At 33.0% G+C, this 14,062-nt stretch overlaps 1 protein-coding gene across 2 annotated transcripts in view; it reads right to left on the bottom strand.

Annotated features, from left to right (window-relative positions):
- Positions 1–14,062, bottom strand: part of ACSS3 (acyl-CoA synthetase short chain family member 3) — a 139,402-nt gene that overhangs the window by 40,217 nt on the left and 85,123 nt on the right. For both annotated transcript variants that reach the window (XM_033117982.1, XM_033117983.1), the window contains exon 8: positions 9,542–9,693. In XM_033117982.1, coding sequence (XP_032973873.1) covers positions 9,542–9,693 — 152 coding nt within the window. The remainder of the gene's footprint in view (positions 1–9,541; positions 9,694–14,062) is intronic.

Genomic DNA, 14,062 nt, shown 5'->3' with positions numbered 1-14,062 from the left:
TCATGACCCCAAAGGTACAGTTTGGCCTCAGGAGTGGAAAAAAATGAGTTTAATAATTCTATGGAAAATCCTCCTTGCAAACAAGAGATTGAAAAATGTGTTAATTAATTTTTTATGTATAAACGAATCACTGATAAATGAAATCTATACTTTAAGTGCTACAACTTGAAAATTATTTGTGATAATTTTCATCTACAGGTGAGGTTATCTATACATAAGGGTGTGAAAGAAGGCCATAGTAAATTTGTGTAAAATACTCAAGGTAATGTTACTGCTCTACACATTTTCTGACAAAAAAGGATCATCATCTGCTAATGTAAAGGTATTCAGGAAATAAAATTACCTTGTTGCAACATCTTATTTTTTTTGAATGAGTAATTGAATCCATGAAGATTCCTAGATCAGTATCGTCCAACTGAAATATAATGTGAGGTACAAATGCAAGAAATATATGTAGTTTAAAATTTTCTAGTAGCCACATTCAGAAAAGTAAGAAGAAAGAGGTTAAATTCATTTAAAAACGTATTTTAGTAAACCAAATAAATGAAAATATTATTTCAATGTGTAATAAACATAAAAGTCATTAGTGAGAAAGTTTACAATCTGTTTTCATTGCTAGTCTCATTTTGGACTAACCACATTTCAGGTGCTCAATAGTCACAGGGGTCCTAATGGGTACCGAATGGGACAGTGCAGAGTTGTAACAGAACACAACTTTCCGAAGAAGCAGCAGGATGACGAAAAATTTTAATTTAATACTGTATACACAATTCCTCTTCAAACCATTATGTTAATAATTTATTTAGACTTGAATCTGTGTGCATGTATATGCATGGGTATGCAAGTGCCAATAAATGCAGCAAAGATAATCTATTAATGTTTCTATAAGAAGACTATCATCACAACAACTTTGCAAATTTGGGGGTTGGGTTTGGTTTCGTTTAATAATTTGGCATAGTTGTAGGACTTCAGATAATGGTGCAATGCACCGTTAAAAATACTGTTTGAGTAGCCGCCTAGTGGCATATTTTCCAACTACATTTCCAAAGTTACATATCTAGGAGCCATCCATTAACAAAGTACCAAAGGTAAAATGTAAATGTCCTGGTAAAGACAGAGAAGCATAATTTCAAATGTCAGATCAGAAAAGAGTCCATTAGTAGTCTTTGTTAAGAAACCATTTGAACAATGTGGATCATTCACTCTGGTAAGTACCCCCTTGGGAGAGGCTGGCCTGGGCCCCAGCATGAGGGGGCTTGTAGAGCATTCTAAGGAATTTGCGTTTCATCATGAAGACAGTGAGAAGCTAATTAAATCCATTTAAGGATTATCAATAGGAGAGTGGCACAGTAAGATTTTGCTTTAGGAATACACCGTTGGCAGTAGTGTGGAGAGTGGACAGAAGGGCAGGGCAGGAGCCCAGGGGCCTGGCTTTGGGAGGCTGTGGCCCTCACTGGAGAAGTGAGGACCCAAACCCTGGCAGCCCCAGGAAAGGAGTCAGAGGTGGAAATGGGGTTAGTCAGGAGGCCTGAGCAATAGGACTTATTATTATTACAACTCTCATTGCCTTGAAGATCCGTTTAGAAATGCTTTGTACAGCATTGGAAAAATAAATCCAACACATAAACAAACACAAAACTGAAATGCTCAAATAATATTAAATAAAAGTGAAATTTAAGAAAACACGATTAGGAGGAAAACACAGGGATCCGTGACAAGTTGTTGAAGCAGGAAAGACTAAATGAAAATCACTGTAGTTTCACTGCTTTTGTGCTTCTGCAAATTGTACCAGACTGACACTTTTCATGACTGGAAATGGGTAAATGCTTTACAATTTAGATTAAGTTAAAAATATCATATTGCTGTGTGTAATATCATAGGAAATTTGAAGAACAGAAAGAATACACAAACGTACATACTAGGGATTTTGTTCTATTTTTGCCATTTATGACTGCAGGAGGTTTCAAACAAACATGGTTATCCTACTGACCAACAAAAGGAACTATTCTTTGTATATCACTGAAGAGATAATCATTTTCTAGAGCATGCTGTATACAAGGTCTGACAATTAAGTTTGTGAACTTGTTGCAAGGACGTTGCTAACCTTTTTTGATATCAAAGGGATTATACATTATGAATTTGTACCAACTGAATAATTGACAAAATTCACTTGGAAGTGCTGAAAAGGCTGTATGAAAAAGTTAGATGACCTGAACTTTTTGCCAACAATTCATGGCTCTTGAATCACAACAATGCACCAGCTCACACAGCACTGTTTGTGAGGGAGTTTTTAGCCAGTAAACAAATAACTGTTTTAGAACACCCTCCCTACTCACCTGATCTGGCCCCCAGTGACTTTTTTCTTTACCCAAAGATAAAGGAAATATTGAAAGGAAGACATTTTGATGACATTCAGCACATCAAGGGTAATATGACAACAGCTCTGATGGCCCTTCCAGAAAGAGTTCCAAAATTACTTTGAAGGGTGGACTAGGCGCTGGCTTCCCAAGGGGAGTACTTCGAAGGTGACCATAGTGATACTCAGCAATGAGGTATGTAGCACTTTTTCTAGGATGAGTTCACAAACTTAATTGTCTGACCTCATGTTTTCTATACCTCCTTTCTTCATCAATAGCACATGTATGAAAGTATTAGTCCCAAACTTATCTTTAAGAGCAGAAATAAATTTCCAGTAGTTTTCTGTTTGAAAAAAAAAAAAAGAATATTATGCATTTAGATCATTTGTATTAAAATTTATCAAATGATAGTTTTGGTTCATTCCACCAGTATAGGCAAAGAACAACCAAAAGGAAGAGTTTTATAGATATCAGAGGCCACATTTCCATCAACTGTCAAGTCACAGATTACTTCAAAGAGCTCTAGCATGTTTAGTTTATATATAAAACTGAAGGTCTAAAACTTCAAGAATATTTATTAATAAAAACAATGCAAAATATTGTCAAAAAATGTTAGCACACAATACAAAATAAGTTTTGGCTAATCAAGAAACAATTAATATCTTGATGTGACTAGCATTTTCACAAGTTTTAATTAATTTTTTGGTATTGTTTGCCCAGCCAAAGAAACTACAATTAACTAATTAATTGGTTACAATAATAAACCATACATTAGCACTGAGTTCTTATCTGATGGTAAATTTTAGCATTACATATCTGAAAACAGTATTTATTATTATGGTTTTGTATTACGATTCTATTCCTTTTTCCTTAGATTTTAATTACATAAATATTATGGTAGCAATCTTCATACTGGTACTAAAAAGCAAAGTAGAAAGGTTGATATTCCATAAAGAATGGTAAAAGTGCTATCTGGCTTCTTTGCAAGTCAGAAAATCCCTTCCATTTCCATTAAAATTATTTTACTATTTACTAAGAGAAGGGGAAAAATTTTGAAGTCATTGATTATTTAGAAAAATGTCAAAGTAGTATAGATGATCTCTTTTCCTAAATACACTAAAAACTATCAATCTATTTTTGTACTAAACTTCCTGAAACTGCCCCAAAGTTATTATTTTTTATCAATTAAAGACTCTAGATGTATAATATTAATGAACATAAACATATTATAGACAAAGATAAGATTTAAGAATAAGACATGACTAACAAAATCATTTTAAATTTTTCATAAATATTTAAATATTATTTAACTACTAATTCCTCATAGTAAACAAAATCATGCTATGTCATTGATATTTTTTTAACCAAATGATTACTGAAAGAAAAAATCTTAATGTAAATCTATAATTAAAAGGAAAATTAAAAGATAATTTAAAGATAAACTCATGCCTAAGGGCATAAATGTTCTTATTTTTTAAAGGGCAATTAGTGGCTTGCAAAAAAAGAACAGAAACATTTTTCAACAGTTAAATTTCTCATTAAAGACCTTGCAATTATTTTATTAATAATACAGAGATAGATGCCCACATTGAAAAATTCAAAAACATATTTTTGCTTAAAAATATATTTTACATAAGTAAAATTAGCCACTTGTTTTTCACAGTAGTTTCATACTCTTTCTTTGAAGATTAAATTTACCCATATTAATTACATATGTCCTATATCTGCAGTTTACAATAAAGTATCTATTAGCCACCTGTGGCTACTTAAAATTTAAATTAAAATTGAAAAAAATTAAAAATTAAAACATTAAAAATTAAAAAAAAAAACCTCTGTGTCATATAAATCTTTGTCAAAGAGTTCAGTAGTGACATGTGGCTAATAGCTACCATGTTGTTGAGCTGTTTTACTGGATAGTACTACCCTAGATTATTATAGACTAATTAAATATATGGTGATATTCTGAGGATGGTAACACAATGAAACATGAATCTACCTACAAATGTATAATACTAAAAAGATGAACAAAAAGATAATATATAATATCCAGAGTAAAAAAGAAGGGAGATAGATTAATGGGAATGAGACCTATAAAGCTTTCCCTAATTCTATATAAAACTGAGTATGACAATTCAAGACTCAAATAAAGCCGAAAATTAAGCAAAAGTGAAACAGAAAAACGGTACTATTACCAAATTAATTTTAATCCAAAATATTAGGAAGCTGCACAGAAATGGATAAAATGCTAAAGATAAATTCTGGTAAAGAATTTTCAGATAATAAAGTAGGGGCAGAAGAAAACTAAAATAAGTACTTTGTCCAAGGTCCATAAACTACCAAACAAGCAAAAATTACTTTTCACTTGTGCCGACATAAATTAAATACAAATGGATTATTTCAGTGATGCCTCATCAACTTCTAGTTCACATGACAGAGCATTATTATTTTTTGTCATCAATATCCCTGTGATTATCTCCATCTTTCCTGCATTCTTTTTTCTTCTACTTCCACACCCCCAAGTAGAAAATTCAAATGACCTTTTGAAGAAACACTCCACCATTTTGTTATTGTTATTACATTAATTATGGCTTCAGTTTAAACACAATATCCCATTATAATTATTATACTAACTATAAATTCAACATATAAATTCAACAATATAGTTCATCATTTTTGGCAGATGCTAGTTTTTGTATCCCACGGCATTCCTCCACGTGCATTTTTCCTTTCATGAAACTGTTTGGATTTAAAGGTGTTTTAGCTTTGTGCATATGAACATTTTTTTTTATTTTGCCTTCAGTCTTCAATAAAAAAGTTCAGTTTGAAAGTTCTCCCTCAGCACTTGGAAGATGTTTCAAAACTGTCATCTGAAATTTATTGGCATTAGTTTAATTTTCCTCTCTGGTGTTCTGTTGATTCTCTCTGATAGTTTATTAGATTTTATCTATAGCCTCAATTTATGTTCTGCAATTTCCAAATGACATGTCCAATGAAAACCTCCTTATATATACCCGGCTTAGTACTTAAATGATACTCTGCGTCTGGGATCCATATCTGTCTGCAATTTTGTACATTTTCAACTGTTGGCTTTTCAACTATCATTTCTTTAGCAATTCTTCCATTCTCTCCTTCTGAAATTCTTATTAGGTGTATTTGTAGTTTCTTATTTTTTCCTCCAAGTTTCTTAACTGTTCTTTCAAAGTTTTTACTTCTTTGTTTCTCTGTACTGCATTCTGGGTAGTTTTCTCAATACTATATTGTAATTTTTTAGAGTCTTTCTAACCATCCTTTTATTTACTTAGTTTACACCCTCCATCGCATTTTTAAAATTTTTATACCTACCACATATTTAATAATTTTATATAAAAGTTATTACTTTATGATTTTGATCATCCTTCACATACTTCTTTTCCGGGTTTGATTTGACTGTATTACAAAATTAATCTCATCTGGAATGCATCCATGTTCTAACTGTTGGTTTTACTTGTATTAGAGTTCTTCATGTGATTTAGAATTTTATTTTTCTAGCTCTTTTTGAAAAAGTTCTTTGCTTTTACTTTTCTCTCTTCCTCTCCTTTGCTCACCTTCTCTGTTCAGTAGGTTTGTGGGAGATGTAACTATACCCCAGAGGTCCAGTGCCATAATGATGGCTCAGAATTATTCACCCACAGTGATTCTCGGGATACCATAGATCCTACTACAAGACGACCGGTGAGCAGTTTGGTTCAGTCTCTGGTTGCTAGGCTGTTCTCTGTCTTATTCAGACCCTTAGACCAAAGCTTGCTGTAAGTCACAGCCCCAGAAAACAACTCACAGCCATTATTATCAGCCCCCTTTCCTAAGTAGGGAGTAACACCACACACAACCTGTCTTTAAGCACTGAGCTTGTTCTGACTTCATGATTAAAGTAGGGGTATTCTGAGTCCCTATTATTCTGCCAATGCCTGCTTGTACACCTAGCCTCAATTTATGTCTGCAATTTTCAAATGACATGTTCAATGAGAATTTACTTATATTTAACCTGCTTAGTACTTGGATGGCATTTTCCATCTGGGATGCATCTGACTATAACTATAAAGCCTAAATATAAAGCCTTACTACTTTGCAAACCTATCCCGTGTCCGGTCCACAGAAATGTTTATTTTTCAACTCAACTCTGATGCTCTGCTTTTTCTCTATTGTATCAGCTTTCATTGCTATGTAATTGAAAAAGAGGGGCTGTATCAAGCATGAAGTGCTGGGATTATCTCGAATGGAAATCCCAGCACTGATTTTTTTCTAACTTGATTAAGATTGAACTAGAAAATCATGGGAAAATAAACCACTATGATGTGATGAAAAAGGGCAGTGAACTAGAAAGCAAAAGATATTAATAATAGCTAAAACTTAAACTAGGTTAAGAACTGTTTCAAGTGCTTTGTATAGATTGTGTACCCTTCATTTTCATTATATTCTTGTACTATTACTATCTTTATAGTCCACAAAAAGAACAGAAAGATTATGTAACTTTCCCAAGATCACGCAGCTAGTAAATGGCAGATTGAACCCAGAGAGTCTAAGGTCAGAGTCAGAATCCTAAGTACCATACTATAGTACCTAGTTCCCAGCATTATCCCTAGAGTAGTTTTTCAATCCTGGAAATATGATTTCACCTCTCTGTGGCAAAGTCTTCTCAACTGTGAAATGAGATGATTACACTAGATGACTTCTATGTCTATGATAACATGAATTTATAGTTCTGGTTAGTTCTCTATTTCAGAGTACCCTCTTAAATTTATTTTGAGAGCTGAAATTTTGGGCAAATCTCCAAATTTACTTTAAAACAATCTTTAATGAGATATGGAACACATTTGAAAAGTCCATCATTTGAAATGTGCTGCAAGAAAAAAAGAGAGATCAATTTTGCAAATGAATCATAAGGCTATAATTATCATGTCTAGTGAATGTCAATTCAGTAAGTATGAAATGTTTGAATATAAATATAAAATACAGGTATAATTGCATGACAAGATTTGAGTTCTGGTCTTTATTCTGTCTCTAACCCAAACTTAACATTTCTCGACCTCAGTGTTCTGGTTATTACAGTGGGATAGTAGGATTTTCTGAGATCCCTGTTTCTAACATTCTCTTACCATGTTTCCCCGAAAATAAGACCTACTCCGAAAATAAACCCCAGTTAAGATCATCAGCCAGACAGACGCATTTAGTACACTATGATGATATTCCAGAAGACGATGACATGACTGTATTTGAATAAATGTAGACTGTTGTACATAAAAAAATAAGACATCCCCTGAATACACCCTAATGCATCTTTTGGAGCAAAAACTAATATAAGACCTGGTCTTATTTTTGGAGAAACATGGTATTCCAGAAGTGAGAATCTATTAAAGTAGTTCAGTGAAGGTATTACTTGAATAAATGAAAAAATATATGAAAAGCAAAAGCTGCTTTAATCTCATGAACGACAAAAATATCTGGGTTGAGTTAGTTTCCTAATTTAGCTCTCATACAAAGAAGATGTATGTGGTATTTAGTTAAGAGTGTAGGTCCCAGTTAGATTGCCTATATTAGTTTCTTTCTGAAGAGTCACTAAAACTCTCTGGGCCTGATCTTATTCATTTGTAACATGAAAATAATCACAATTGCTACTTATTGTGATGACAAAGAAAGATAAACTGGCATATAGTAGATTTTCAGTAAGTGTTTGCATTTATTAGCAGTAGTAATTTAAATAATTGAGGGTGTTTGTAGAGTCTGCATTCCTAACTATCTGTTAATAACATATGTGCACATCATCATAAATAATTTAGGTGCCTAAAGACAAAGGGGCATGATCGGGGCAACTTACTCCAATTTCTCTTATGCTAAAATCTCATACTCCCTGTCCATATGCATTAGTTTGAAAAGAGATGATTTAATAGACATTTAGTATTGTTTGATGCTTTATACATTAGGCAAATAGGAAACAGTTCTTGCCTTCACAATAAAAGATAGCATCTAAACCCCACATATAAATGGAAAAAGAAGATGATTAGTAAATGAGAGACCATGGCTTGCTGGTCACACAACTTCAGGCCCTGCAATTGGAATGCATGTTTCTGTAAAGAGATAATGGGAAGAACTATTAATACAACCGCTGTTTCTTCAAAAGCCCTGGAATTGTCTTAAGACATGAAGACAATACACAGACTCAGGTACGTTTACCAAAATCTTTGTCTATCCTTTTGACTGAAATGGAGGAAAATAAATGGAAATGTCGTAAATGAAGGAACAAATAGAGGGTAAATAGAAATATTATAATATTAGATCTATGTTTTTCATAAAATTAAAAAATAAATTGAGGAAAAAGAAACAAAAACACTGACCCTGCCCAAATTGAAAGCTTTTGCTTACATCTGCAATTGGTGTACATGTACTTCAACATAAAATTCATAACATTTGGCATTGAACTTAAAAAGTTCCAACCAATGTAATTAAAACACACTTTTTGAAGAAACTATAAAATCTCCTCATTTAGTTCATGAAAGCAGTGACCTATTTCAGAGGTTCAATGAGAATTGATACTGGGAAAGTGTCTTGAAGCTACAAATTGCTATACTTATCTTTGACTATACATGTCATTAAACTAAAATGAATGTCAATAGCCAGCACAAAAATATCTAAACTATACAGAGCAAATTATTACTAAATAATAGAAAAATAATTTCATTCACTCTTTCAACAAAGGTAATTGGTACTCTAATTTTCATGTTTTATCTGTATATGTAAACTAAAATAATATTTTCCTCTATTTAAACTATTCTTCTATTTTCAAAAGACATGTGTGTGTGTGTGTGTGTGTGTGTGTGTGAGTGTGTATACATATATACACATATATATGCATTTTAAGTCATAGTCAGCATTTTACTTTAAGGACAATATAAGCAGGGTAGTTTAAAAAGGAGAAATATTTTGGTAATATTTGAGCTGAAATAACCATGATATGGCATTTAAAAATATCCACAGTGTAGTTAAAATTCCAAGTATTTCAAAGATATGTTTAGAACAGTTGTTCTTAATAGCATTCATAATCTTTTGGCTCTTTCCATAAGCGGTAGCGTAGTGCCAGAAAAAAAGAAAACGTTCCGTTATTCATTCTGATGGCAGGTTTTCATGTAGTTTGCCCTGTGCATCCCATTCACCTTGTCAGAGAGTACTGCTTCCCTAAGGCTGCCCCAGGGTCCTGCTGACGGATTGCTCTAATTGCAGTCGGCGCTGTAAACAAGGCAGCTACTCCATGCTCTGCCAGCACACGGAAATAAGCGCCGGCATCTGGTGTTCCCACAGGCTTTCCCTACAATGAGATTCATTTAAAATGTCACTGGGTAAAATGTCTCATATTTCATTAACAGTTCAATACTTATACATTTAACACAGAAATGTTAATAAAATAGAAATCTCAGCTAATCTTGGTTTTAAATAGAGCCCCATGGTCTATCATAAATTAAACAAACCAAATGCCCAGGTTTCAAATAGGCCATTTGCCCCATTGCAGCATCCTAAAAACTTTCAAACTGTAATGTTTGTTTTCTAAAGTTTTGAAAGATAAAGGACAGAATATATGCATCACGTTCAAATTAATAACATCCAATAGTCTTCTATGTGACAAAAAATTATATGATTTTGGGCGGTAGACTAAATCAGAAAATATAGTTGATAGGGATTTCTAACTTTAAATCTTTTTTCATGATCACTATAATAATTCTCAAAATATTTGAGGAGAGAGAAAAATCTAGAATCACAGTGATTTCTGAGAAATGACCTTTTCATTTAAATGCCACAATCTGAGGAAAGCAACTTCTATGAATTAAAAAAAAAAAAAATCCAATAGGACATCCCAAAATGTACTTTTTCCAGTGTCAAAATGACCTTATGCATGTTCAATAGAAAAATCATGCATTTGACAGACTATATAATTCAAAAGGACACAAAGCAGTTTTTAATTGCTGTTTCTGCAAAGTGGAAAATGAGCATGGCATTTAAATAAATCAGTAATTCTGCAAAAATCTGAAGTGACCCATAAAATCTCTCTTGGTTCAGCCATATCCCCTCATTCTTTAACCCATTCTCATCACCGCTACTTCTGCCTATGTTTCTAAAGTTGCCTGGAATATTAATATATATTATATACATAACATTTCCTGAAGGTCTCTGACCATATCCCCCATCTGAGTATCCCATGGATCTTACATTCTTGAAAACACACTTGGGCAACACTGAACTAAGGTAAAAAGAGGAAAGAACTTGCTAGCAGTAAACTTAGAGATCTCCCCAAACAGAACTATAAGTGAAGAGAAGATAGTATGAGGCACACCATAACTGCCCAATATTTAGATTCATTATCCACTTCTAGTTGAATATTTGATAGGGCACTATTTCGATTTTACTGTTATTTTTTCATGGTTGCCTATAATATTCTTTAATGAAATTACATTCATTTTAAAGAATAACGTCTTTAGATCTTTTTTATATTCTATTGCGTTTTCTCTTGCTCTTTTAATACCAAAGAAAATATTTGTTGCCACTGGAAATTCAGTTTTATTATCATACTATCCCAAAACACTTGATTCCAATTCGTTTCATTATCACTTCATAATATTTGATACAATATAAAAAGCTGCCAGATACAACCTGGTGACTCATGTACATAATTTGATGCACAAATTTTGAAGCCTTAAGCACATCAGTCTAAAAATGAATCAGCAACTTTATTCTTTCTAACCAAGCAAAGTAAACACTGGGTTTTTACTTCTTCGATCTGTCTTCAGCACGGATCAGTCACCCATGTGCTAGATTGTGGCTTTGGGGAACTTGATCTCAACCACATAAAAATGATTTGTCAACTGACCTTATACAATTGACTTGCCCTGTTTATGCTGCCATTTTCCATCCTACTAGATAAGAATAAATCACTTTTCCAATATTTCCTTGATAAGCTAAAAGCCCTGAGATAATATTTTAAAGTAGTTTGACTTCCACTGAAGAAAGATGTTTTACAGCCAGTTGAAGATGAATTCCACTACAGAGCCAGTGTCATGGGACAATGATAATATATTCACTAAAGGATGATTTAAGTATCATAATGAAAATGCTATTCCATAAGGATGACCTACACAGAGGACAGACACGATTTGATGTATTTTACGGTGCCTTCAATTAATTATGTCTAATAATAACAAGAACGATTTTAAACAAGATATGTTTAAAACTTTGCCATATGTATTATAAATAATTGTAAATACAATTGTAACTCCTGTTGAAATTCTGACCCTGCACCAAACAAATTTCCATCAATATTATATTTACTGAGCATAAAAAAACTGATAACATAGCATTACTGTTAGGACACTCAAGGATGTGAAACATAAAAGCTCACAACGTTCCTTGAAAGTTAGTTGAACTCAGGAAGGTTCAGTGATTTTGCTCTTTATTGTCCATTCCCCAGAGGATCATTTGAGGCTATGAATCTGATGTTTCCCTATTTTAGAATGACTTTAATATTTATATACTTTATTATTATATTTTCTTAAGAACTTCTAGTGGATCTCAAATCTTAATTAAAACATAAATTCTGACATATTAAGGAAATTATTGTTCCTCGAATAGCTGCTGATTAACAGAAGCATTAGATTTTGAATGATGTAAACACCTCATGTGCAGCACAGAATAAAACCGTTCATCAGAAATCATTGTTCACATAAAACAAGTCATAATAAATTAAGTAGTGCTAATATATTTATTCACGTAATGGATATTTATTGTGTATCTACTATGAGCTAGACACTGTTCTAAATTCTGGGAATAATTTTGTGAATAAGCCAGGCGAGGTCCTGCTCTAATGGAACATATATTCTAGTAATTACGTGTGTAAGAGATAATATTATTAAAAATAACAGATGGTGTAAGCTATTTGTGTCTAATAAAGGGAAGAAATATAGTATAAATATAGGACCCACATGTTCTCAGTACCTATACCACAAGAAGCTTAGGGAAACTGAAGCAAACACTATAAGCCTTTTTCACTGTGAACTTTAAATTAAAGTGACTCAGAGACATTGATTTTATTGAACTCTCTTGCCTTCCTGCACATGCATAGGCTCCTATACACACATAGACACACACAGGCAATATAATCCCTTTAACAATGCTTTTCAAAAGTAACCAGTATTACTAATCATCAGAGATATGCAAATAAAAACCACAATGAGATATCACCTCACCCCAGTTAGAATGGCCATCATCAACAAGACAAATAATAACAAGTGTTGGAGAGGCTGTGGAGAAAAAGGAACCCTCATACACTGTTGGTGGGAATGCAGACTGGTGCAGCTGTTATGGAAGGCAGTGTGGAGGTTCCTCAAAAAATTAAGAATAGAATTACCATAGACCCAGCAATCCCTCTCCTGGGTATCTACCCAAAAAATCTGAAAACATTTATCCGTAAAGATATATGTACTCCGATATTAACTGCAGCTTTATTTACAGCGGCCAAGACATTAAAAAAAACCAGTGTCCTTCGATAAATGATTGGATAAAGAAGATGTGGTGTATATACACAACGGAATGCTATTCTGCCATAAGTTGAAATAGTGCCATTTGCGACAACATGGATAGATCTTGAGATTATTATGCTAAGCAAAATAAGCCAGACAGAAAAAGTCGAGAACCATATGATTTCATTGATATGTGGGATATAAAACTGAAAGCAACAAAAGAAAAAGACAAACAAACAAATAAACATAAACTCATAGACATAGACAATAGTTTAGTGGTTACCAGAGTGTAAGGGGGGAAAGGGGTGGTAGATCAGGGTAAAGGGGATCAAATATATGGTGATGGAAGGAGAACTGACTCTGGGTGGTGAACACACAATGTGATATATACCGTTTCCCCAAAAATAAGACCTAGCCGGACAATCAGCTCTAATGAGTTTTTTAGAGCAAATATTAATATAAGACCCAGTCTCATATTTTATATAAATAATATTATAAGTATCTATATATTTTATATAAATTAATATAAGACCCGGTCTTATATTTTTATATCTTATATTACATTATATAAGACCAGATCTTATATTATAGTAAAATAAGACCGGGTCTTACATTAATTTTTCTACGAAAGACGCATTAGAGTTGATTGTCCGGTTAGGTCCTATTGGCAGGGAAACACGGTAGATGATATATTACAGAATTGTATACTTGAAACCTATTTAACTTGACTAACAAATGTCACCCCAATAAACTTTAATTAAAAAAAAAAACTAACCAGTAACACACTAATTAAGCTGAGCTGCCTGGGAAAAATAACACTGATTCCAGAAATTGCGTGTTCAGTAAGGGGTAGGATCACAAACACTATTCAATTTTAAAATGAGAAAACTCTAAGATTGTAGGGATTTTTTGACAAACAACATACACACAAATAGCAGTAATGCACCAAAAGGTAACCGTAATTCAAAAACTCTCCAAAACTCAAATCGATGTCTTTACCACTTATTTATATTTCCTTCCTCTAGAGTCTACCCTGGTGGCTACTGCCCAGATAACAAAGGCAGAAAGCATACCCTCCAAAGGCAAAGCAGAGATTATACACTTGCAACTATTATAAATCATGAATTTTTAGCATCAGAGATTTATAAAATAACAATTCCTAATATTTAT

The sequence above is a fragment of the Rhinolophus ferrumequinum genome, chromosome 10, assembly GCF_004115265.2.
Source record: "Rhinolophus ferrumequinum isolate MPI-CBG mRhiFer1 chromosome 10, mRhiFer1_v1.p, whole genome shotgun sequence".
Taxonomy (NCBI): Eukaryota; Metazoa; Chordata; class Mammalia; order Chiroptera; family Rhinolophidae; genus Rhinolophus; species Rhinolophus ferrumequinum.
This window is presented reverse-complemented; position numbering and strand designations above follow the sequence as displayed.